Below are 27,399 nucleotides of genomic sequence, written 5' to 3' on the forward strand. Positions count from 1 at the left end.
AGAACAATGCCGATTCCCAGACTTTCACAACTATTTTGGGATGGTACCATTGCCTGGAAATATACTTTTAATCAGTGCGACACTAGCTTTCGATTAGGACCATACATATCAAATTTCGACTCTTGGATCGCCAGCTATGGGACTATCAATTCTGCTGCTTTTAGCCGGCTCAGCAGTTCGCTTCTCGGCGTATTCAATCGTGAGCCACGTGTTGCGAATCCATCGGTTGGTTAGTAATTTAAAAATTGTATGGAATGGCAGCCGAGGCCAGCATAGCGGTGAAAATAAAAATAAACTTCGCCCGCAAGGGCGCGGTCAATGGCCTTCGCGAATGGATCCACCAAATTCCTTGTCGTTCGTTTAAAGAGAATGCATTATAAGTCAATTGTTTTATGTTGTGCTTGTCAGGTCTCAATAGCAATTTAATGTAATTGAAATTGTAATTGAGCAAAATTTTTGTCAAATTACAATTACAATTACAATTACACAAAATAAAAATGCTTCAATTACAATTACATTACAATTACATTGAAAAATGTAATTAATTACATTCAATTACAATTACAAATTACAATTGATCCAACTCTGATGTTGACTATTCATTGCTGCTCTATCAAGTGATCATTTTGATTGATTCATCCATGTCTGCTCTGTGACCATGCCACACTTGTGAAAATTTAATTCCATTCTCTTCAGTAGTACTATATGCCTAGTTGTCTTGCCATGCCTAGTTGTCTTGCCAAGTCACAATGCACAATATCTGATTTTGTTGTTGGCATCATGGCATGCCTGTGTTTTAGTGTGTTACTATGTTTACCGTGTAAGTCTGGAATAGTCCTGGATGGCTCCATAGCAGTTGTAAGTCCAATTGTGTAGAAGGCGATTCGTCCGTCGTTGAAGCTGAAATCATCTCACTCTGGGCACCATATGGGAAGGTGTGGCGTCTTACTACCCACGAGCTAAGTATATCTATCCAGCCACACATTACGTGGGACTCAGTTACAACTCTATCAGGTTATCAGACGCCACACCTTCCCATAATATTCAAGATATATACCGTACCTATAACTTTATTGATTCGAAATGTGATATAAATCAATAAAACCCTTGTAAGGCATTACTTGATACTAATTTGTTGATTATAATGTTCATATCTGTTTTGCAGGTTATATTCAATGTGAAATAGCACTAAAGCAATAGCAGGATTTTTTCGGATCCTAATTTTGTTGCCCAACTGTCGGATTCCGAAATCCTATTTATTTGACTGTCGGATCAGGACGGATACGGATTCCCGAAATCTGGCTGTCGCCCGAAAATCGCCACCACAGCTTATGGTGGACTACGCACAGATATAACGAATCAGCAATATAGCTGTGCTTGGGCACTTGGGCAGTGTTGACTGTTATTTGGAACCGCTAGTATGCATAACAAACGTTTCGCTAGCAGCTGACGGCGATAACAAACGTTTCGCTAGCAGCTGACCGCGAACGAAGTAGTGCAACTCTCAACGAAGCTCCTGGTACATGTACCAATCCAAGGACCCTCTAGGCTCTCAAAGTGCCGGCTTTCTACGCACTTCCAGTGCAGGACCTCATATTGCAGCTATATTCTCTGACATTAAACTGATCGCATGTACTATCCAGATTATCTGTGGACCCTAGGTTATCAAAGCTCCTGCAATCTAACTTTCTAACGATACCCTGTTATTAAAACTTTCAGCAAGTAATAGTGTACAGCTGTATTCTACAAAATGAACTTTAACGAATATGAAGATCCAATTGAAATTCTGGAAATACTCGAAGAGCGAAACCACCACCACACTCCACAAAATTATTTGAAAGATGCTCACAATCCATTAGAAGTATATACAGACAAGAAGTTTTACAAGCGCTACCGCTTTTCCAAAGATTCCGCTATGGATATTTTCAGGGTTATCAGTCATTATCTGTCCCACCCCAATGCTCCAATTCCTTATGGCGTTACGTTTTTTGCTAAAGGTCACATACAGCAATAGGATGCAGACTTGATGGGTGTGTCACGCAGCACAGCAAGGCGCAGCATTCACAGAGTAGCCTACGCCATCGCCACTCAGAAGCCTTCCTTCATCCAGTATTCTTATGCTGATGCTCAAAAGATCGAGGAAGGCTTCTATAAAATTGCTGGTTTTCCTGGAGTAGTGGGGGCAAATCGATTGCACTCACATACCTATAGTGTCACCAGGAGGTAGCGAGGCCGAAATAGTCCGGAACAGGAAGGATACATGTCGATCAACGTACAATAGGGCGGTTCAAAAATAACATTTTTTCCTTAATCTTGCGGGCTACATGATTAAATCGTCAGGTTACCTTAAAAAACGACGCACACCAAATTTGAATTCATTCCAACCAATATTCGCGGTTTACGTAGAGTTTAAAAATTTTGAATTTGCCCAGAAACGCAAAAATTTTTTTTTTTCAAATTTTCTGCTAACCCCATGAAATTGTTGGGCTGTCTTCAAAGACTATGCAAAACAAATTTGACTCAATTCTAAGCAGTAGAAGTGGAGTTATATCAGTTTTTCTTTGATAATTCTGGGATTATCCTTGATCGGTGGATAATCCAAGAAATTTCATCGAAAAACTGGAATAACTCCGCTTCTACGGCTTGGAATTGAGTCAAATTTGTTTTGCATAGTCTTTGAAGACAGCCCAACAATTTCATGGGGTTAGCAGAAAAATTTGAAAAAAAAAATTTTTTGCGTTTCTGGGCAAATTCAAAATTTTCAAACTCTACGTAAACCGCGAATATTGGTTGGAATGAATTCAAATTTGGTGTGCGTCGTTTTTTAAGGTAACCTGACGATTTAATCATGTAGCCCGCAAGATTAAGGAAAAAATGTTATTTTTGAACCGCCCTAACGTACAAGTTATATGTGACAGTGGTCGCAAAATCTTGAACATAGTTGCAAGGTATCCCGGCTCCACTCACGACTCGCGCATATTCAATAACAGTGCAATCAAGGGTGATTTCGAGGAAGGCGTGATTGACGGGATCCTTCTCGGTGACAACGGCTATGCCTGCCTCTTATATTTAATGACGTCATTAATGAATCCAACATCAACACAGGAAAAGCGATATAATCATCAACACAGGAAAAGCGATATAATAAGTAGCACATCTCCACGAGATCCCGCGTTGAGCATTGCTTTGGAGTGCTGAAGCGGAGATTTCTGGCGCTGAGTATTCCTTTGCGCACAAGGTTGGACCATAGCCTCACCATAATCATCGCCATCGCTTGTCTGCACAATGCAGCGATCACCCGCAATCAGGTCCTGGAAGAGGAATTCCAAGAAACTATTAACGAGCCTTATGTTAATGCAGGAGATACAGCTTCAGGGAGGGCAGTAAGGCAGAGCTTCATCGCGAGATTTTGAGCTTTGCCTTAAAAAATTGTGCCACAGTTCAGGACAGCGGCGGGCAACATACGGCTCGCGAGGGGATTTTGACCGGTTCGCGGACAGTTTCCTGTCTTAGTTGATAATGTGGCCCACCAGCCGTCCTGTCTTAGTTGATAATGTGGCACACCAGCCGCTGTCCGGTAAACGCCGATAATGCAGGTTTTCTCGCTTCTACTTACTTGGCATAAGCTCCGCTCTCGCACGCAGGCCACACACGCATATAATAACACACAGTCACTAAAAATTTCAACGTAGTAAGCAAGTGGGGAAGCTCGGTGGACTGGGGCCGCGGGGAGAGTCAGACTGGAGATTACGCATGAGTTCATAGAAGCGAGTAAACTTGCACACGGCGGTGCCTGTATGACAATGGTGTTCTCAATTCCACATTGTCTTCCTCATTATCGGTAGACAGGAAATCGCACTAGACGCCTCATTACTATACTAGTTTTGCTCCATTTCTTACTATTTGTTTTCGTTAATTCTGTTTTATTAGTATACTACACTGTCGCCTTTCCTCATTATTGGTATTAGTACAGATCGGGAGAACCACATGGTTTTGAGTTTAGGGGCCGCTCGAAGAGGCCTGCATCGAGTTACAGACAGCATAACGTGAAGTCCAAGTACGACCTACTCCATTGCCACAGCCACGGTCGATTCATATGTTCTCCGCTTAGGTTCTTCTTTGGTACTCTCCACGATTTTGCGTGCCCTCCTTGCGCTAGGGGCATGCTAATCTTCTCAGTATCGTTTCGACTCTAGTACGTTCACCACCGCATCGGCAGTCGGCACTACCTGCGTACTCATTGCACGGTCGTCGTCAAAGACTGACATGTGCTAGTGAGTTCTCTCTCGCATGGAATGAGACGGGTCGAGCGTGACGCTATCATTTAGGTAAGCAAAGAACCAACATGACATTCGGAACTAGAATTTTTATTACAATTAATATTAAATATTTTTCAACGATTTTTCCAATTTCTCGATTTTCAGTTTCAAATATTTGATCCTCAATCTCAGCTCTTCTTTCCTCAATTGACTTTCTTCATCCATCATTTTACCCTCCCTTATCCTCAACTCTTTCATCCACGTCGCTTCATTTATTTTTTCCCTCATGTATTCCGCCTTCACTGCTTCAATTCCCTTACCTATGTTCTCGTCTGAAAATAAAATGACTCTGCCAATTTCGTTGGCCATTGGCACTATGCAGCCTCGGTATTTTTCTCACCACGACGGCTAGAGCTGGTTGATTGATTGATAGAGCTTGTGCTCATATTATTTTCTTCGTTCCCAGCATCCTCCTCCTCAATGACGGAATTGAGTACTACAACTGAAAATTATGAAAGAGTATTCGGTTATTCACTATACATATGAGATAATTTCACACGACTCACACGACTTGCCTCCATCGTCGAAGGGATTATTTAGGTCGGATATTTGTCCCGGAACGACGGCTATAAAGCAAAAGTTCATGTTGAGCCGCCACACATAGCATGGAAATTCAAACATACATGCCACTCCCTCACTCAGAGGGTCAACATCGACCTCAATTATCCCTCCTCCGGTTTTGCGCTGCTCTTTTTTCAGCTTCGCCGCATCAGCCTTGCAGCGATCCTTCATGTTCTGCCATCTTTTTTTCAGGCATTTCACAGATCGCTCGCAGCATTAAATTCGACTAACAGCAGTTCCCACGCCCTCTCCTTGGCAGCCACACAAACTTTATCCGTTTTTTTATTCTCTAGTAAATTGCTTTGCCTTACAAGCTCTAGTAACAAAGCTTTTTCTTTATCTAAAAAATTCGGCTCTCGTCGTACGATTGTATTCGAGGCCATATTTCTGTATCTGTTAAATAACATCATTATAACCGATATTTCTATACCGTGACGCAAGAAAGTTCAAAATGCTGTAGTAGAAGTCCACGTACATTAGGGTTGTTCAGAATTGACCGACTTTCAAAAAGTCCAGGTTTTCAGTCCGATTCCCATGCCTTATACCTTAAAAACATATTCTGGCTACATTTTTTTGTAACTCGTCCCCTGCATCCGTGTGCACATTGAGCTGAAGAATAGCAGCTGAAAATAGGGGATTCCCCTAAAATCTGAGTGTCACGATTTTACCTAGCCTAGTTAAAGTGATATATAACATGGATTTATGCAGCTGTTGCGGTTTGGAGTGCTACAAAACCCCACTATATATATAAGGCATTCCTAGTTCAGGATATCATTTCCATGTCCCACACTGCCTTAGAACTGCTCAAAACTACCTAAAACTGATAGTCATTTTGTTGGATCACATATCCTACACCCCTCAAACCTACCCGGCACTGTTCATCAATTTCCTGGATCCCCATGTCCAAGAATACAACTGTAAATGTAACATCCACTCACAGCCACATAATAAACATCACAGGAAACGAAAATTTAAATACTAAATTGAAATATTATAATATAAAATAATATAAAAATTGAAATAATAATTACCGGCTTCTCTTGCTCCCTGATGGCTTGCTCCCGTGGCAATCTTACTCGTGCAGCAGCAAGTGGAGGGGGTCTGGTCTTACCTCCTGATCGGAGATTGAATGTCGGACACGCCTCCAAATCTCCTTCTGCACATTTGTACAGTATCCTTTGTGGTATAGAAAAGTGGTATGACAATGTGCTTTCGAGTAATCAAAGACTGCAGCGGCTTACTGTATGTAGCATCCGTCAGCACTTTTTTTTATCTGACACCCTTCCTTGTATTTGACATACTTCACAGCAAAAAGCGGTTCTCCTAACCTGCTTCTTTTGTGATCCCTGCAGCTATTCTCATTAGAGTGTAGAACAGCTAGTCGCATCCTAAAGCGGTGGTGGTTCCATTGTACAAATATTCGATTGAAACAGAACTGCATATTTGCCTTGCACGCTAACTTCTGTATCTGTAATGATGTAGCTTGGGAGCAAAGTGATTCAGAAGGGCGTTGACGGTTTCATTTCCCGAAGTGTTGCTTGAGCCAGACAACTGCTTGATATCATTTGTCATACGTCTAGAATAAATCACGTCATTCAGCTTCTGGTATTGAATAGAGTCTGAAACAATATATTTGATCATTCACATACCAGTAGCATTCTGCTTCCGTTGAGCATCATTCTGTTCGTATTCGAACATCATTCTGTTCGTATTCGAATAATAAGTGGTGCCGTCATTGAATTATTTTTGCATACCTTCACTGAACCATTGCCGTGGAATAGTCAACTCCCCATGTTCACAAGCAGGAAAATGTGTGTTCTCTGGGTGAACATGTTGGTTGGTGATGTGATTACCAACAGCCTTCCAAACTTCAGTGTTAACCTCTCCATTTCCATCCCCTCGCCTTGCACAGAAGTAAAGTTGTGCAGTCAGGGCCTTTTGCCACAGTGCAATGAGCTTACAGTCCTTCCTCTTTGACAAGGCGGATAATTTCTTTGTCAATACTGAAATAGCGTGCTACTGTGTCAGTGTCACTATAGCTAAGCGTGCTACTGTGTCAGTGTCACTTTAGCTAATGTCGGCACATTGACCACGAAAACAAGAAGAGATAAATGACTGTGATACCGTTTGCAATGTGCCAAGTGTCAAAGGAATGATTGACTTCTGGACATTGATCACGGAGGTACTTTCGGATCTGTGGATGTCTATCAGTCACAAGCTCTTTTACTGTAGCAGATTGCATTACCGAAGCTAGACAACGCCGCAGACCTTCCTTCTCCATGTACGAGCTTCCTCCAGTTTCGTTGGACTTGAAAAGTATAACTGTGCTTTGTAAATTTTTAAGAGTGCAATATATGCTAAACATACACACCTGAACCAACTCACAACATAAAATATTATTTGTGGTTGTATCCACCAAAGAGTAAACCATATATGTGGCAGAGTGCCCCGGACTGTCAGCTCTTGAAACAGACCATGATTTGGACAGGTTTTCATGCCTAATAAACAAGGTTAGGTATGAAAAAAAGCATCTAACCTTCCGTTACCCGAAAGGGTTAATGAGTGTCCTGCCACCCTTGCCATACACGCTGCCTTCTATTCGTCATAAATATAATCAACTGGTGGAATTGTGAAAGTTTTTTGGATGTTGCATGTATACAGCATAGGAGATAACATGCATTCCTATGAATTTGAACATCTTCAAAGCCTTTGCAGGGGATGATCCACTCATGAATATCGCATTACTTCCTTCACTGGTTCCTCTGCTCGGTTGCTCCTGACTTATCCAAACTCGTTTAAATTTGCAAGAATCATTGTCACAAAGCAGGTGAAGAATAGTCAATAACCTGCCAGAACAGTTCTCCCGGAGCAAAGCTTCTGAGCTACAGACTGGACACTGTTAAAATAGATTAACCAGCTTCTTCTTTTCTACCATGACAAACGTCGGCTGAACATCTTCATCCTCAGAAAGCCTATAACAGAAATTTATCTAGTGATTCAAAACGCTACTTCAACATTTTAAATGACTTACTCATCACTTTCAGGCAGGTAATCATCCACGTCCGATTCACTATCAGAATTGCTACCGCTGCTGATGTACCGACTGGAAGTCAAGAAACTTTCGCCGAACTGACTGGAGAAATCCGACATAGGTGGCGTTGCTATAACTCCTAGAAAACTAATACGTGAGGTTCTGCTAAAACATCAACAAGCAATTATTCATACCCTTGCTCCTGAAATGAATGGACTGGACAGCGTGTGTTTGACAACTTCTATCAAGCATCACAGGAGCTGAGCATATTTGACTGGACTCACATAACATCTGGAATGCTGTAGAGCATCCAGGTGCATCCTCATCTGTTTGTCCGACACATTCTGGAAACTTTGAGACCTGCATTGAGCGAAATGAGTTTTCTGCCTGTTCAAGGTGCTTCTAATAGATAATGAATGTCTAGGGTCAAGTCATATCAAAGACGGCTTCTCTAGGTTAATATTACAGATCGAACAAAACAAGAAGTACAGCAAGTTATTACCTTGTCATCAGTGTCCGTGTCCATGTTCGTTGCTGCACGTTTTCTAGCTGTGTCTAGTTTTTGAACTGCAGATGCTAATTTAGGCTTTTTTAGTTCCCTGTCATGACTTCGGTTATAGAATCTCTTTGGAACGGCATCTGGCTTCAATAATCCCACTCGACAGCGAAACCCTAATGATTCTTTCACCTTATTTACGGGAAGGTATTGGTCCTCGTCAAAGTGGTAAGAACATAAAACACAACCGTGATATGCAGGAGAATATTTCGGCGGCGGCCCTTTCCAATTATCGCGCGTCCTTCTGACCATTCTCACCCACGTCTCATGGCGTTCTTTATCTTTGTTAACATCGGGGAACATATGGAAATACAAGAAATTTTGGACCTTGCCTCGCACACAATTCTGCGACAAATTGTCAAAGATATTGAAAAATCCGGTTCAGGATATTATTCTATAATCGCAGATGAAACATCAGACATCACAATGATGGAGCAGGTTTCGCTCTGCGCTCGCTATGTGGATAGCGATTGGGTTACAAAAGAGGTGTTTTTAGGATTTTGAAACACACCGAAATGTGATTCTGCAGCACTGATTAAAGCTTGCGATGGCAACCCTAGTGACTTCCATCTTTCAAGATCTGGGACCTATCGACGACGCATTGAAAATCGTTTGAAAATTTCCGAATCTATCTTTAAAAAAATATCCAATAATCCACCAGAGCACATTGCATTGCACTGGGATGTAAAGCTCACTAAGAGTCGTCTAGGATATCAATTTGAGACCTTGGCAGTGCTCGCATCGTCTGCGTATTCCGGCGCATTTAAGAAAGGGAGACTTGGCATTCAAACTCTGGAAAGTGCTACAGGAAAAGCACAGGCTGATGCATTATTTGAACTGCTGGAACTTTGGAATTCAACAAAATCTGTTAGAGCTCTTGTGTTCGACACAACATCCTCAAACACTGGTAAAAACAAAGGTGCGGTTCCGTTACTTGAAGAATTGATTAACAGGAAAGTTTTCTACAATGCCTGTCGCTATCATATTTATGAACTAGTCATTCGAGAGGTTTGGAAGTGTTTGTTTGGATCGACAACCACAGGCCCTGAAAACACGGATTTCAATACCTTCAAGAAGAAGTGGAAGCTATAAAACGCTGACGTTTATTGAAGGCAGCTGGTTGGCGATGAAAGCTGATGCAGCAAAGCAAGAAATAATTCCACTGATGAAACCCAATGATGGAAAGCAGAAAGAAGTCTTGATAAGAGATGACTACAGAGAATGTGCAACAGGCACCTTGGCGATTTTGGATGACAAATATGTTGATCATCGTTTTCGCAAACCTGGTGCTACTCATAGCGCTAGATGGATGAGTCAAGTCCTGTACTGTCAAAAATGTTTATGTGGAGTGAACAAATGGACTATTCTATTCTGAAGAGTGCATTGAAAAGTTGGAACGAATCAATACATTCATTGCTTTGGTTTATGTTCCAGCTTGGTTGAAAACTGGTATTGCATGTGACGCACCTTGGAATGATCTCAAATTCCTTCATGACATGAAAAACTTTTCATTATGCGATCTCACTGTTGCTGATGTGGCATACAAGAAATTGCGAAAACATCATTGGTATCTAACTGAGGAAATGGTGGTATTTACCATGTTCTCGGCTAATCCAAAGATTACTGACAACCTGAAGGAAGCGATGGCTGCTAAATTGCTGAAAAAGTCCAATCCCTGAAAAATTTCGCAGAGGTATGCCTCTCAGTCTGATCTCTGACTCTGTCAATGAGTATGGTCGATTTGATTGGGCCAGAATCGTAGTTTCTATTTGATGCTATACATGTGGAACATGATTGGTTATAGCGAGTCTTCCAGTTTCGGAATGGCATACTGATCCGGATTTCGTGACTGCTCAAGAATTTGTGAATACTGTTGAAGTAGTTAATGATGCAGCAGAGCGTATGGTAAAATTGAATACCGACTATGCTGCGTTCATAACGGATGACAAAAAACAGCGAGCGAGCCTCCTACAAGCTGTGGAAGATCACCGGAACAGATATGCAGATTTCTCGAAAGCAACCATTTCATCCACCTGATTTATGTAATATTTTGCCAAGTTGATCTCTTCCTTTGTCTTATTTTTTCGTTTGATGTGATGTTTATTATGTGGCTGTGAGTGGATGTTACATTTACAGTTGTATTCTTACACATGGGGATCCAGGAAATTGATGAACAGTGCCGGGTAGGTTTGAGGGGTGTAGGATATGTGATCCAACAAAATGACTATCAGTTCTAGGTAGTTTTGAGCAGTTCCAAGGCAGTGTGGGACATGGAAATGATATCCTGAACTAGGAATGCCTTATATAGTGGGGTTTTGTAGCACTCCAAACCGCAACAGCTGCATAAATCCATGTTATATGTCACTTTAACTAGGCTAGGTAAAATCGTGACACTCAGATTTTAGGGGAATCCCCTATTTTCAGCTGCTATTCTTCCAGCTCAATGTGCACATGGAGGCAGGGGATGAATTACAAAACAAAGTTGCCAGAATTTGTTTTTAAGTTATAAGGCATGGGAAACGGACTGAAAACCTAGACTTTTTGAAAGTCGGTCAATTCTGAACAACCCTAATGTCCATGTTTTACTCTATATTTGGTTTTGCGGATTTGGTGGGAGTTTCGTGGCATTTTCGTGATGTCTGTCGTCTCCGTTTGCAAATTGCTGTACAGTCTTTTTGCCGGTATATAAGAGCATTTATCTTTTATTTCATCCAAAACGATGGGGTTCGTTCTAATATAGGTTTGCTTTTTCCCTCTGCTGTTTCCATGAGCATTGCATTCCTGTAGTTCTCCTTTATACTCTACAAGAGCTACTGGGGGCGCATTTTCGTCTTCGATCCAAGACACTCTTTTTGCTAACTTATTCCCTTTTAGATTAGCATAATACCTTCCAATTTTGATGATGTCTTTGGGATCTGGTTGGGGCGAAATATCATGTCATCCTACCGAATTTGTTTCGTGCACCTTTTTTCTTATGCAGAAAATCCCGTTTTTGATTTTTGTGGTGTAAACCAGTGGTTCCCAACGTGGGCGATATCGGCGATTTGGCGGGCTAGGGGGGCAAAAATGACGAAGGGGGCGATAGGGGAGCGAAAATGGACAAAGGGGGCGAAAATAGCGAAGGGGCGATAGGGGGGCGATGATGCGTTAAAACGGCTATTTGGGAGTCAAGTCGGAGAAATGACCTTTTTTTATAGTCAACCCACGGAAATTTAGTTGCAAAAGTGTAAAATTCGACACCGAGCCGAAAACTTGACCTTTTTTTTAGTCAACCCGCCGATGATTACAGATTGTATACCGATTTTCGGTTCACAAAATATGGGGGGGGCGATGATCGGGGTTGAGCTTGATAAGGGGGCGATGAGTCGAAAAAGGTTGGGAACCACTGGTGTAAACCAAGGTATAGGGTTTTATCCGACTTGACGTATTGGGAAGATGTCTGCTTCGTGTTGATCCATGCTCCCATATCATCCCAAAATATGCGTGGTTTCTTGGCTTTCCTTCTAAGTATGTTATTGGAATTATCAACTAAAAAGTGAACATTACTTTTTCTACCTGTCGGAACACCTTTCATCGGTGTACGGCAGTTTTGCAAAAGGCACCACACTTCTTCGATCCTCATAAATTCCCCCCAAACTAGCTGATTATCGCCTATGGGCAATTCTTCCAAGGATCCGCTTGCTTTTGCGCTAGTTGTGGTTTCTGCCTCCTCGTAATCATTGTTCGGCTGATCAAAGATGCCAGGCTTCTCCCCAGTACCAACGGAATCTGCTACCTTCTGATGTTGTGCCTCCAAATAATTTACTCCAGGCTCGAAGCTTCTTGACATTTGTTCCGCATCAATTGAATCCGATATATTCTGACCATGATCCGCTGAATTATTTTTTGATGGAGTAAGCGCGCTGCTTCCAGTCAACTCCATATTCTTTTCTGTCTTCAATTCAAAAATCGGAATAATGTGGTTTGGTCGAAACGGTATATCATCTGAAGGAACGTATCAATGGAATCTGTTACCTTCTGGTGTTGTACCTCAACGTTATTTACTCCAGGCTCGAAGCTTTTTGACATTTGTTCGACATCAATTGAATCCTGTGTCGTCTGACTGTGATCCGCTGAATTAATTTTTGACGGACTGACCGTGCTGCTCTCGGTCAAATCTGTATTCGTGTCTTCAAATCAAAAATCGGGACGAGATGGTTTGGTCAAAACGGTATATCGTCTGAAGGCACAGTCATCTGACTCCACATCAAAGTCATGGAGCAAGATCCGGAGATTTTGACTCCTCGTCCGCAACATATTCTGGAAAATGGCTCGGTCGAATATTGGTTGACCGTAGCTGGGAGAAAGTAGGAACGAATTCGCTTGCGGATCGCAGCGCTTAACGCATAAAAATGCAGAAGTCAATCAGTCTTGTGTATTTAGACGAGACCACACGATAGTCCCCAATAACATCGACGAAGCCTCTGAAACACTCGTCATAGTACTTCCTGTTTTATATGATTTCCATGGCGGTAAGTAGCCTAAGCCGCAGATGGTATTGTTCGGTACGGTACATCGTCAAAGATATTGCTCGATAAAAGCAATTGCCGTCACCTGCGACGGACAATGCTATGGTACTCTGACCTGGCGCAGGGTGATATAATTGCAGTATTTTCATAGCAACCTTGTCCACAGGAGTGCTATGAGGGTCAACTGAAGCAACAGCCGGCTCCGATACCGCGTACAGCTCCATTAGATGCCTGATGGATTTCGAATTTCTTGGTGATTGTGCCAAATAATCGAGTGCCAATTCGTAATTAAAATGTCCATCTTTAAGAATACAGCTCGTACAAACATATAGCAGCTTGGACCATTTGCGCAAGTCAACTATTTTGGTGCAGGAAGAATGAACCCATAATTTGCAATTGTCGCATTTAATGCATTCGTCCGTGCAAACATTGTGCAAACGACGCATTGCGCAGATATCGCGTGAACATTCATACCCGAATTCAGATTGTTGTTTACAATTAAATGTCTGTAATCCTCAAAGGTAGTGCGAAAGGTTTATTAATCACCACACGGCATAATAATTCCGATGATAATTGCGCGATGTACCCCGCCTGGAATCTTCTATAATTTCAAAATAATTATGCGTTAGTCGCTGATACCAGCAAAACCTGCCACTTCCACTTGAAGAAGGCTACCATCCAATGCTCACTTCTTTGATAAACTATGCCTCTAAATATCGACTTATACATACAGTCCCCAAAATCAAAATTATCATACATACAGTCCCCAAAATCAAAATTATCACAGGAGTCTGGTAAACGCTCCATACCAATTGGAATTCTGCTAACGTACTCTATTTCATTTTCCTTCCAATCAAAGATACGGTTGAGACATAACTAATGCAAGCTCTTCTTCCATTTCGTTTTAAAAGTTATATTCTATTGCTCACTTTCTTTTCTTGCAATGACTGCTCTACATTTCCTTGGCCAAACTCTGCCTTTAGCAAATATGAATTGAAGGACATTTTTCACCATTGTTAGCCCGAAACTGTGATTAATTATCAAGTTCAATATTGAACACAATTGATGTACTTCATAGATCATTGATTGATGACCATGCACCATTGTTGCGGGTTAAACGTTTATGTGAGCTCGATTTGAGAATTCAATTTCAAAGTTTTAACCCTGTAGGGCCTTCCATAAATTTTACAACTGTTACGTTGCCCACCAGGAACGAGACAACACAACACGGAAACTCAAATCTTTTTTCGTCTATTGTATTTACAATATAAATATTATGACATTGCAACGTATAAAGACAACTAGCATCTGCTTCTGGATCAGACTTCGGCACTTAATACTTTGCCTGAAAGCCAATGTCAAAATTGAAATTATTGCTAAATCCACTCCTGCATGCCCGGAGTTGATTACGTAGAGTGTAGACGACATAGCCGAGATAGCTGCTACATAGCCGGCATTGTCGACATATATCTGCGACATCTGTCACATAGTCGACCTATAGCTGCAACAAAGTCCAAATAGCTCCGACATATCTGTTACATAGTCGACATAGCCGCTACATAGCTGCGACATAGCCAACATTGCCGACATAGCCGCTACATATAGCTGCGACATAGCCGACATAGTCGACATAATATATAAGGCCTCTGCACACTAAGCTCGCGACCCGATAAAACGAGAGAATCGCGCCTGTCTGCGACTGGAACATGCAGACTGGAGTCGCCGGCAACTCGCAACATGCCGTCTGCGACAGGGTTGCCCAACTCCGCGACAAAGTTGAAAATTTAATTTTCAACTTTGTCGCGAGTTGCTAGCGACTGGTCAGCAGTTACTGATCGTTAGCTCTATGTCACCGCGATAGTTCGTCCGGGTATTTCGTGTTTTGGCATTTATAATTGTTTCCTCATTGAGTTTAGACTGATTTGAGGCAATTTTAGAACTTTAAGCTAACTGCAAGAATGCATTCTACTGTAAGCACTAAGCAGTACCGGTACTTGGTAATTATCAAAGGCAAACCAGTACCGGCAGTACCGATACCGCGAAACTCTCAGTATGTCTACAGGTGGATTTAATAGATATATACCTTGTCTGATTCATTTTAACCTGTTCAGTGTACATTGGTTTGAAACTGGGTAAGCAGGTACATATTATCGTGGTATGTAATGGACACTGATGTATATTTCAGATACCGGTACATCTCGGTACACGACGTCTGAAAACTTTTTTGTTGACTAGGTAGCAGCAGTGTAATTCCTGATGTTAGATTTCGTCTATTCTCCTCTTTATCAGACTTCGGTACGAAATCCCGTGGCTAATATTATAGAACTCAGAAATGGACTATGCATCATTATGGAGAATGAATCAACCTGACCCACGGATCGATTTCAATGCTTGATACCCGAGGGCGAATCGAAGATTGAAAAGGAAAGAATCCCAGAGTTGTATTTGAATATTGTTAAGACTTAATTCATGTACAATAATATTATAATGCATTTGTATGTTGTTCTCTATCATATCGAGAAATTAATGTATGAGTGCTTGATAGTTGATGCAGTCACTGAGGCAATGGAATACAGAAAGGCTTGGTGTGTGTAGAATAGTGGGCTACAGCTAGAACTCCAGAAATTTGGATCGGCAACCGGAAATCGCGCGGTCAACTGGGTCACCCAGATTATGCGTTTTCATCATTGAAATATGATATTGGTTCGTTAGTAAAAAAGTGTGAGCATATAAAGGCCTCTGCACACTGAACTCGCGACGCAACATCGCGAGTTGCGCGTTGCGAGTTGCGAGTCGTAAGTCGCGACGCAATGCACACTGCTGCCAAATGAGGGCTCGGCAGTGCCCACAGGCGGTAACTACCTCAAGCGCCAGTTCTGCCAGAAATATCTCTGAGCAAAAATACACACTGCTATGGGCGATCAACATCTGTAATCGTATGAATGAAGTCGCACAATAGTATGCGCTTGTCCGAGGAAAAAAATGTATTGCGTCATCTGCCATTGTAGATTTAGGCTCGGCATAATTCAAAACTATGACTACACACGACACAAACTTAATATCCTCTGCATACGGCTTCAGTCAGACTTGGCCATTTAGATAATTCTATTTGTCAATATTCTAATTAAAGCGAAATGATTGTAATTATGATCCAATTTATGACATCTTACTTTGCTATAATCCAATTTCTGGTTTCCTGTAAACGCTGCAGAGCCGTATAGTGCAAAGCGAGCCAGACCTGCTGTACAGACGTTTGCTATGGTCATACTGATTGTTGGTTCAATGTCCCTAGTTTTTGCGAATTCGGTAATTCTACTGTAATTTTAAGAAAACCGAAGCTATGATTGTGATTTGGAGATAACTGTAGCTATAATTCTAGTTCTACTCAAATTTGGAGAAAACTTCAAAGTCTGTAATTCCAATTCAATTGTGAAAAGCTGAGAATTTTCTAATGGTCCAACCCTGGTTTCAGTGACCAGCAAGTCTTCATATCCCGGTGCACAACTTCAGTCCGACATTCGACAGCAATTTCATTTTATTTTTCAATTAGTCTTCAAAGATAATCTCAGACATTTTTTTCATTTTGATTCTGGATTGCTCTACAGGCATCAACCGCAACTGGTTTGTGATGAAGTCGCCGAAAGTTTGAAACTGGTCCGTGGGCTGGCTCACTTTCAGTCGAAGCTCTCAGGAACTTTATCATCTCCTCCTTAAAAATAGATTTATGAACATAATCACAACAGCAAAGCTAATAGGAAGCTGTGGTAGGCTTATATGACATATGAGCATAACCAACCCCCAATTACATATTCACAGCCAAACTGAAAAATATTTTCAGAGACTCAACTATCAACATACTGAAAAACCAATGGTCTACTGCCTCCCATTTATCTCTTTCATTTAGCTCTGTAATATTCAAAATAACCAATCATGACTCTGGCCACACATCTTACACTCATAAATTGGCCACACATCTACACTCATAAATAAACTAACTAGTTTTGGTTATGCGCTTAGTTGACGTTCAGTTGTGCAATGTTATAGTGACTATTGATACCACCTTTGACACGAGGTAGGTCTAGGCGTACTGTAATTACTTGAACTTTGCTCTTGTCTGCATGACAATAAGGCCTCTTTTTATTTTGGTATCGTTGGGCAGTCTGATTCTGCGAATCCACATCAGCAGCAACTGGGGACTCTAGATTTGCAGCAACTGGGGAGACGTTGATCGAGCCCCCTGAAACTATCAAGCACCATGAGGATATATATGTCGTATTAAAAATATCTGAACTCATGTCACCATCGCTAGATGCCGAAATGCTCACATCCGCCTGATCTTCCAGCAGCACTGGTTGTGAACTCAAATTATCAACTGAACTAAAAATAAACCAGCAACAATTTTAAAATTACTCAATTGCTGAACTAATGACAAAATGGCATCCATTACTCCTTGTGGGTCAAGACTGGATCCAGAAAACTCATTTGAGAGTAATATATCCAAGTTTCGGGAACGGCTGCAGCCGACCCACTGGGAATATCCTTCCGCTTCTTGTGTTTTCTGCCATATTGTGTCCGAAGACTTGTCCAACGTCGCTGGCAAAGATCAGCTGAAAAAGAAGGTCAGAGTTATAAATGTCTGGTCTCCCAGCTGACTATGTGCAAGTCCATATACTCACGAGAAACTGAGAGGGTAGCTGCGATATATCTCCACGCATCCTCGATCATTGGCCGGTTTTTATGTTGATGCAGTTGAACATCCCAGATTGCTGCATGCTGGGACACAAGGTCGATGAGCCGATGGTTAAAAAAGGAATCCATTTAATAATCTTGAATTCCAACTTTCAGACAGGTTTATTTTATAGACTACCAATCTGTGGAGAAAATTCAGCATAACAGTAGTGGAGAACTTTCTTCATCAATACAAAAAGAATGTATCAAACACAACAAAATGAAATCTGCCAAGAAACACTCAAACAAGTTCACTGCCAGGGAACTGACCCAACCGTCTCAAAATATCTCATTAATATATTTCTATAATATCCAACTTCCCTGCTGTAGTTATTTGATCCCATGGATGATAAAGCGGCATAGTGGCCGTCTTGGATAACTGTGGGAAATTCGGCTCGCCAATTTCCATCAATGATACTGCCATTCGAACCAACAACGTCCCCTTGAATACCAATGTCGGCCCTTCTGCTACTGTTACTGGATTGCAAATAATTATGCAAAACAACTGCAGCTTGCACAACAACTTTGGCCCGCTCTACATCACAGCCGATTGGACGATAGAAGATCTGAAATCGAACTGCTAGTATCCCAAAAGCATTTTCTACGACCCGTCTAGCTCTACAGAGCCTGTAGTTGAAAATTCTCATTGCTCTCCCAAGAAAACGTCCAGGGTATGGTTTAAGCATACCAATTTGTAGTGGAAAGGCATCATCACATGCAAAAAAATAAGGCATTATAATGTTGGTCGAAGGCAAAAAGCTGGCTGGAGGAATTGCCAAAGTGTTATTTTCAAATCTCTTTCCAATTTGCGAGTTGCTAAACACACCTCCGTCACTGTGACGTCCAGAGTCACCAATATCAACCAATATAAAACGGTAATTTGCATCACAGACAGCCAAAAGAACGAGTGAAAAATAGCCCTTATAGTTGTAATATTCACTGCCGGAATTGGAGGGAGCCTTTAGTCTAATGTGTTTCCCATCCATTGCACCTATGCAATTGGGGAATTGCCAAATGCTGTCAAAGTCACGAGCGATTTCTTGCCACTTTGCTGTTGTAGGCGGAGCAAGCTCTAACGCAATGAGTTTATTCCATATAGCCTTACAGCATTCGTCAACAATCACCCCAACAGTGCTGTGACCAACTCGGAAAGAAAACGACAAGTCTTGTTGGGTAGCACCAGTTATCAAATACCTGCAAATAACAGATTTGAGATATTGGATTGCAATCTTATATCTTATCTCATATCCAACCTCAATGTAACAATCAGTCTTCTTTGGGGAGCAATTGCTTTTCTAAAATTTGTATCCTCATGGAAAATATCCTCCTTAATTAAATCCAATAATTTATAGAATTTTTCTCTCGACATCCGAAAATATTTATGGCACAGTTGCGGGTCCCCATTTTCACACAGAAGACTTTCTGCCAAGAGAAACTCGGACTTCTCATCTCTTTCCTGCCATAAGTCATGCGTCCAAAATGATCTGCTCAAAAAAGTTTCATACACCAAATTACAGCAGAGAAATTACAAATTCAGCAGCTAAATGACACACCTGCTGACACCTGGGAAAGCATCTTCAAATAAACTGTAAGCCAAACAAGCTTTCAAAGTCACATTACGAATCTTTCTTTTCCTGTTGTTCATTTCTCCGCTCAAATTAGGATATACTATTGTGTACGGTACTGCTATACTAGTGTGCACTGTACCCAAAAGCTCGATAAAATGGAACATTGATGGAATCTGACATCTGTACCATGCTACCTGATCATTTCAAAGGTTACGGTCTTGAGATCTATTGGTATCAGAAATTTCGATTCCAACTCGACACACTTTGACCACTTGTTTTTCGGGCAGTGCATAAGGTAGGTTACATAAAACCAAAATCCATTACGCTTCCATAACGAGACACACACAGGCTATATATCCCAATCATTTTCGCTCTGAAACTATCAACTGTCTCATGGACTTCAAGTACCGGTGTGACTCTTCACAAAGTATGCCTACTATACAGCTGACGGCACAAAAGTGCTCTTGCAATGTTTCAAGATCTACAATGACCTCAAGTCAATCTTAATTCGATCAAGAAACTATTGTAGTCGTCGTAAAACATAAATACCAGGGTAAGCTACAGCGGTGACATCGAGACCACGCTCAGTAAGTGATGCGACCTCGCTCGCAACTCGCGACAAAGTTGAAAATTTTCAACTTTGTCGCGGAGTTGCGCAACCCTGTCGCAGACGTGATGTTGCGAGTTGCCGGCAACTCCGGTGTGCATAGCCTCGTCGCAGACAGGCGCGATTCTCTCGTTTTATCGGGTCGCGAGCTCACTGTGCAGAGGCCTTAAGACGTCATCTTATTCATTGACAAACCCATGTATACCCATCGAAATATTAATTATGCGATCTATCGGGAGCTGTGCAATGTGTATCCATTTCGATACTTCGTACAGAACGCGCAAGAGCTGTAGTTGCCGCTTGTGGGCACTGCCGGGACCAGTGTGCATTGCTTCGCGACTTACGACTCGCAACTCGCGATGTTGCGTCGCGAGGTCAGTGTGCAGCGGGCTTAAGAGACTCAGCGATGGTATGAGCCTTCATGCTTTTAGCCACCAAGAGAGCGACTTCATGCGATGCTTTGATAATCTCTGCCCCTTCTGGCGGAAAAGGCTAGTTTTGTCCAAGCGCTGCCGTTTCACGTTCTCCGCAAGCCGCTGGGAGTATCTCTGATCTCGGGTTTTCTTATCAGCGTGGTTCGTTTTAAGATGACGTTGGAGCAGGCTGGGTTTCGTGGACGCATTGGAAAGGGTCTTCATGCACACAATACATCGCGGGAGAAATTCCCACCGTGTTCGATTGAGATAAGAGTAGTTAGTATGAACGGTCGTGATTTGCCTGGGGCTCTTATGGGCGGGGTCGCACGCGGCTGGGAAACCCGGGGTGGCACGCGGCTCTTATGTCTTATGGCGGGGGTGGCACGCGGCTCTTATGTCTTATGGCGGGGGTGGCACGCGGCTCTTATGTCTTATGGCGGGGGTGGCACGCGGCTCTTATGTCTTATGGCGGGGGTGGCACGCGGCTATTGCGTCTTATGGCTGCGGTGGCATGGTTACCTTTTCGGGTATAGGCTGCAGTCGCACGCGGCTTCGAAAATCCGTGTTCGCACGACCGCCCTTTTTGACCCCCTCTCGGCCGCATGCGGCTATTGTGTCTTGTGGTCGCACGGTAACCCTTTTCAACATAGGGATCGGTCGCACGCGGCTATTGCGTCTTGTGGCCGCACGGTAACCCTTTTCAACATAGGGATCGGTCGCACGCGGCTATTGCGTCTTGTGGTCGCACGGTAACCCTTTTCAGTATAGGGTGCGGTCGCACGCGGCTTCGTTGTTGGTATGTCGTACTTCGTGGTGAATATGTATCAAGTAAATAGTCACGTGAATGAACCTTTGTTAATGGGTATATTACAAATTAATATATATGCCCGATTCGAGTTGATCCCGACGTTTACGGTGATTGCGACTTTGATATATCGTTATTCTTATAGCCGCGGTGATATGGTAACGTAACTGATATAGACGCAATATGATAACGTTACAGTATAGGGATCGCTCACACGGTTCTACACGAAGACGCCGTGGTTCAGGCATGACAAAGGACCGATCGTGTTCTAACTCAAGTCTTTCCTCGCTATTGATTCGTACGTAACCTGAATAATACTTTCAGATCGGATTATTCACACCTTCCATACCGCTGTCTCGCACCTACAGAATAGTCTGCTGTTCACAGTCGCAACTTCATCGCGATACCACAATTTTTGCACCTCGATCAGTAGAGCTACACCGCGCTAACCCAGTTATCGAATCACATAGATCAAGCATTTTACTCGAAATGAAATATTGTATTGTGATATACAAATATGCAAACTATTCTTTCAATTCGACAAGTCTAGTTAACTGATCTATTTTCAATCTGCCGACACAGTTTTTAACACGAGTGAGTTGATATTTCTTCCCGGGTACGAGCGAGGCTTTGGTCCATTGATCCAACATCACCTCTCCAGTGTCATCTTTCGATGTAAAACTATATAATTTCAACTCCTTCCCAGTGCCAGAGTCTTCTCCTCTCGAGAAACACACGTAGCGGCGATCGAGACGTATTCATCTTTATTCCCGTATACCGATTCACAGGTCAACAATGGGTATTCTTCAGTCGTATGTCTCGATTTTCCATGCGGGGTTACCGACGAAGCCCGACCCAGTAATACAGTAGGTTTTCAATTAAATTTATCAATTTGGACCCAACCGGATTTGACCATCAGTTTTTTTCGTTTGGTGAATGCTTTCTCAATGTTCATGAACAATTCATGATTGAAACATGTGAAAGATATCTCTTCATTATTACCATCGATGAATATACCTTTTGAGATATTGACTAACGTCGCCTCTTTTGGGTGATGAAACGAATTTGACACCGACGTGAAAATTTGAAGTTGCTCCGACTTGCATACTGTTGACGCTGTTCGATGTCATATCGTTGGTAAAGTGAGAGTCATCAGCAAAGCAATCGTCATTTATAGAATTAGCCATGTGTTATAAAACAGATTAACAAGCTTTGTATAGCACTGATAATCCGCGTGAATAGACTTGGTTTGAAGTAGACTTTACAGGAATTCTGTAGGAAATTACACCATTCACAAGTGACAAATGACACGAATGAATTTTCTTCTTACCCAGTCACTTATCAATGTACTGTAGTGAGTATTCAAGATGTCTGTTGTTAAATCTCTGTACAACGCAATCGAATGAATGTCGCTTTTCATCGCCGCAATGCTTATGACACTACAAACCCCGTTCCAATCGACACCGTATGGTCGAATCGAGTTAACCAATGCGGTGAAATCACACAACCAATGCGGCGAAATCACACTTTCGAACACAGTTCACGTTTTGACCATGTACATAGAAATCTAGTACTCTGAGGATGAATTTTTCCGTTTCACTCAAGGTGGGGGTTGTTAAGTTATGATAATACAGAAGGTAATTCTCAATAATCGCACTAGTTGCCATAACGAGTATATGTAACTATCAACTGAAAAAGTAAACCATGCCACCACGAGGTGTTAAAATGGTGAAATATACCGGTCGATCACCTAGAAAGAAGGGGTCTGTGTAAGCATGTGAAAATTGAATCTATAAATAGACATCGCCGCGATTCGGATGTTATACTTCGCTGTCGCAGACATAAACGTTGATTGGAGCAGTTAGATTAATTATTATACAATGGTCGAGGCTCAGATAGATAATCTTGATAAAGTCGGTTATCAACCAAATGTATTCGAATCGCAATTTGAAGAGAATGCGGATATCTGTGATGCGATTAATCCTGGTGATCTGATGACACCTGCTTTAAGAGTTGAATCCGCAGAACGCGACCCTACGACAACGATCGAAATGCAACCAAACCATACAGATATAGCGTACCAGGCGTGCCTGAAGTCGGGTCAACTACCTAGAGAAAGCGCGATTAATGACCTCACGAACTTGGTGACGACGCCGTGTGTACCGACCGATGCGACAGCTGTTAGCACCGAATTACCGAATCCTGAGAAACCGTCGACTTCTGGGGTGACACTACCACGCTCCGCGGAGTCGCTATCAGTGGCTGATACTCCTAAATCTGTATCAACCAACAAGCCGACTCGAAAAAGAACCATATCGACAACGGTGGAGGTAGGCATACCGCCGGCTAAACAGCTTTATAATGCGAAATTGAAAAATTCGAGTCGCACTGAACCCAGACAGAAGGCTGGCAAGAAACCTGTGAAATCGAAAACCGTGGGTGTTTTAAAAGACGACGACCATACGAAGGGTAAGAAGAAGCAAGAAGAAAAACTATGTCAACACACAGTTGACAAGATGGTCACCCACCTTCAGACTATTGATGTTGTTAAGCCGCATTTAGGTTCAATACTATGTTATGTTGACTCATTGACGGAGAAAAAAATTTGACAGTCACAAAGCTCATGACTGACATTAAACGATTGCTTGCTGTCAAAGGTCAGCGTTGGAGTCTTGATGAGATTCAACCTGAATTAAACATCGCGACCGATGAGTACTTGCATCGACTTCTAGAGATTAGAACGAAATTGAAGTATAATTTGTGATTGTGCTGTATGATTTTCATTGTTGCGAGTGTGTATTCTCAATTTCTGTTTTCCGTTCCAGATTTGACATTAGAGCCATAAATAAACAATAGCTTCTAAAAGCACAACCACTAGTGGTCAGTGTTGCCAACTCCGGATGGAAGAAAATCGCTAAAACTGGTGTCAAAAATCGCTAGATAGCGCTAAATATTGAGAAAAAAGCGCTAAAAAATAGCGCTAAATCTGCAAAAGGTGCTAAAGGTGTTAAATTGAACCATTATATCGATATATTCTTCTCAGCTATATTTTACTCGTCTGGGCCCAAAGTCACTTATCATATTTATAGTTCATAATACGTAATAGTCATATCTAAGTGGGACAAAACGGCAGTGCATTTCGATAAAGCAGATCGCTTTGCGCAACGATCGCTATACCGTGAACACTGACCAGGTTTGCAGGCATAACCGCTCACTATATCAGCGTGCCTTACTCGATGCGTCCGTGAATACGTGATGCGATGTACCGTGGTTATGCGCTTGACTTCCTTCTCTAAACTGTGTTGGAGTTGGCCTACTTGAACACGACATGCGACTTGACACACGTGGACACGACATACGACTTGACCCGTCACAACACGACGTTGAAACGGGCAGGGCTTTGGAGCAGCCGTAAATTTAAACTGCTCCAGCTCCGGCTCCGGAGCTCTCTTCTATCATACATTAGCTCCGGCTCCAGCTCCGGAGCCGCATTATTACCACTGCTCCGGCTCCAGCTCCGGCTATGAAATTATCGAATGGGCCTGTCTATATCAGGGGTGGCCAACCCGTGGGCCAAATGTGGTCAGAGAGAGGGTTTTGCGTGACCCGCGAGCTAATTTCCTATTATATTATCGAAAATGAATTGCTCAGATTGTGAACTTGCAATGCCAACCAAAAATTACAATTCTGGCTGCGACACTTGGGATGTTGATGACTAAAATATCAGTTCCGACGCGTTGGCAGATTCAGGGTACAGTCACATTTTCAGTAAATCGTCGTACACTACAATAAACTAAAATAGTAGCGAAATTTTTCTTCACGCTTCGCGTGTTTAATTGTCACACGATTTCTTGATTGGTAGCCTACCCCCTACTGAAATGAAAAAAACGCCTAATTTACCCGATTGAGTCTAACTGTATTCGCAATTACGGGAAAAAGTCTTTTCGCGTTTGCGCTCGCATAAAGATCGTCGACGGTGAAATGTAGACACAAAATGATAGTCGCATATTATCGGAGACCTTCGATATCGATGTGGCCAGACGCCGAATAGTCGTGTCCTTGCAAACTGAGCCTAGCGGGCGGTATACAACAGACCCGCCATACTAAAGTAATAATATTATTGACCTTGTTTATTTATAAACTTAGAAAATTTTACCCGCTTGGCGTGGCTAGTGGACCGCGCACTCGTTCGTCAATTGCATGTGCCCCTTTAGCCGAAAAGGTTGGCCATTCTTGGTCTATATAGATTACTAATCTACCCATAGGTTAGTTATCTATAGTAATCTAGAGTCTGTCAGCCGTCAGTAACATCCGATGTAGCAACGAAGACATATAGGTGCCGCCGTGCCGGCTTGTGACGTCATACTGAATACTTGTCAATTGTCGACAAACGACAACATCATAGTTGCACTAGAACGCACTTTACTCTATGCCATTGCTGTGCACGGCATTAAAATTCAGGCCTGCTGTTCAATTATGATAAATCAGCAGATGTGGTTGTTGCATATATAATAGCATCTTATGAAATAGGTCGGAACCGGAGCTACTCCTCAAATAACTGGCTCCAGCTCCGGCTCCGGCTGAATTTTATGTAGAGCTCCGGCTCCGGCTCCAGCTCCGGTGAAAATGCACTGCTCCGGGGCTCCGGCTCCGGCTCCAAAGCCCTGGAAACGGGTTTGTTTTCCACTATAAGTAGAGACCTTGAGAAAATAATCCGAGGACCAACCCGGTGTATGAAATGTAATTAATCTGGCCTTAAACGAATGACCAGACATTGGAGCGACCTCAAAACAGTCCTCAAAGTCTGGAAATCGGCATTGATAAGAACAATCGCTGGACGAAATTGGTCATTGTTATGTTCATCGTGTTGCGGCGGTGCCATTGTTGGAGCAATAATGCCGGTTTTCAGACTTTGAGGGCTGTTTCGGGGTGCATGGTTCCATTGTCCGGACGAGATTTTATTTTGTATTTTCGAAATCACTGCGACACTATCTTTCGTTTATGGCCATTGGCCAATTATATTAAACTTCAGCGTTCAGGTCGCCAGTTTTAGCACTGCCAACTATGCTACTTTTAGATTACTCAGCAAGAAGAGACACTGTTTGCCCATGCGTAACCGCCAGGAGTTGCGTATCTACTACTATCGATCGGCAGGTATTAATCTATAATTATATATCATCGGAGTCCGCACTCTGGTGACCGGTATAGCCAATGCAGTCGTCAGCCAGAACTGATCTTTAGTGGTTATTTTCGGTAAAAAAGCGCTAAATAATCGCTAAATACTTCTTCAAAAATCGCTAGATTTATCGCTAGGCGCTAGATCCATATTTTTTGGCGCTAAACCGGATGAAAAATCGCTAGATCTAGCGCGAAAATCGCTAAATTGGCAACACTGCTAGTGGTGCTGGTGCTCTTCTAATCTCGATCAGCGGCTCACGGTCTTTCTATCCGCGCGTCGAGCAGCAAACAACGTGGTTGACTGGCTGGGTATATTCGATCGCGGATTAGTGGATAAGGAGTTAATTAGTAAGTTATTCGGTACGACTACTTTGATTTATGAACGTAATATGTTATTCGTTTATCCTACAGACAAAACGAGCGCCTGAATTAAAGCAAAGAATTGAAACGGTGAGTTATTACTGTTCAGAACTAGTGAACACGATGTAATTCTTTATGTTGTTGAACAGACAGAGCAAACTCGAGGTTCAAGTTGAATACACGAGTCTACTGGTAAGTTATCTGCTATAACACTATGTTAGCGAACATAGTTTGATGTGTTACTAGTTTTATTAAGCCTAAAGAGTCGAGGAAGACACCGGCGAAGAAACTAGATTGTAAGTAAGACTAGTTTAATGTTCCTCAAGTGTCGAATTTGACCGCGTGTTATCAATTTTACAGATGAGCCGACGCAGACGGAATCGTGTTCGCGAAGAAGAGAATGCACCGCCAGAGATCGGTGATGAACGCCAAGAAGTTGTAACACAGAACTGGAAGCGATAAAATCGTATGTAGTGAATGAGAGTCGGCGCGTGTATAATATTCGAGTCATCGATCGAGAGCTAGCGAATGTTTTCCGCGACATCCAAGCTATATTTTTCTCAGAGTCACATACCTTTAAAGCGAACTACGCCCAAGGTTTCATTCTATATCACACTGAGACTCTGAGATTTCGTTATTTTCATGTATCGGCAAACATCGATAGTGTATTAGAAACACCGGCGCTAATTTTAACACTACCCGAATTTGTTGAATCTATTCGCTTGGAAACCGCACTTGATTCGTTACAAAACTCTCGACCAG

General features: G+C 42.3%; 1 protein-coding gene, 2 long non-coding RNA genes and 1 other non-coding gene across 5 annotated transcripts in view; 1 reads left to right on the plus strand and 3 right to left on the minus strand.

Moving 5' to 3' along the window:
* LOC145442727 (uncharacterized) overlaps window positions 1-27,399 on the plus strand; it is a 309,441-nt gene that overhangs the window by 200,353 nt on the left and 81,689 nt on the right. The gene's annotated exons all lie outside the window — the stretch shown is intronic.
* On the minus strand, window positions 4,114-4,218 carry LOC145443893 (U6 spliceosomal RNA). Its single transcript, XR_013916575.1, has one exon. It is a non-coding gene; the product is annotated as a U6 spliceosomal RNA (small nuclear RNA).
* Window positions 4,352-5,351, minus strand: LOC145443280 (uncharacterized). Of its 2 annotated transcripts, XM_080321271.1 has the most exons (4): window positions 4,943-5,351; window positions 4,826-4,885; window positions 4,660-4,761; window positions 4,352-4,591 (listed from the first exon to the last, which is right to left on the minus strand). In XM_080321271.1, exons 1-4 carry the CDS (start codon window positions 5,049-5,051, stop codon window positions 4,383-4,385), a joined length of 480 nt encoding a protein of 159 aa, XP_080177397.1. In that variant the 5' UTR covers window positions 5,052-5,351; the 3' UTR covers window positions 4,352-4,382. The 2 variants fall into 2 exon arrangements, with proteins under 2 accessions (XP_080177397.1, XP_080177396.1); XM_080321270.1 differs by having other exon boundaries at window positions 4,826-5,351.
* Window positions 15,832-17,932, minus strand: LOC145443816 (uncharacterized). Its single transcript, XR_013916547.1, has 2 exons — window positions 17,652-17,932; window positions 15,832-17,582 (listed from the first exon to the last, which is right to left on the minus strand). It is a non-coding gene; the product is annotated as an uncharacterized LOC145443816 (long non-coding RNA).

The sequence above is a fragment of the Botryllus schlosseri genome, chromosome 7, assembly GCF_051294905.1.
Source record: "Botryllus schlosseri isolate E-star chromosome 7, Bs_hap1, whole genome shotgun sequence".
Classification (NCBI taxonomy): Eukaryota; Metazoa; Chordata; class Ascidiacea; order Stolidobranchia; family Styelidae; genus Botryllus; species Botryllus schlosseri.

What these genes read in the sequence shown, in the direction of transcription:
- LOC145443280 (XM_080321270.1), bottom strand. Translation starts at nt 5,051, where the DNA reads ATGAAGGATCGCTGCAAGGCTGATGCGGCGAAGCTGAAAAAAGAGCAG. An exon ending in CGACGATGGAGGCAAGTCGT is followed by an intron (nt 4,762 to 4,825) that starts GTGAGTCGTGTG and finishes CATAATTTTCAG; the next exon opens with TTGTAGTACTCAATTCCGTC. An exon ending in AACCAGCTCTAGCCGTCGTG is followed by an intron (nt 4,592 to 4,659) that starts GTGAGAAAAATA and finishes TTTTATTTTCAG; the next exon opens with ACGAGAACATAGGTAAGGGA.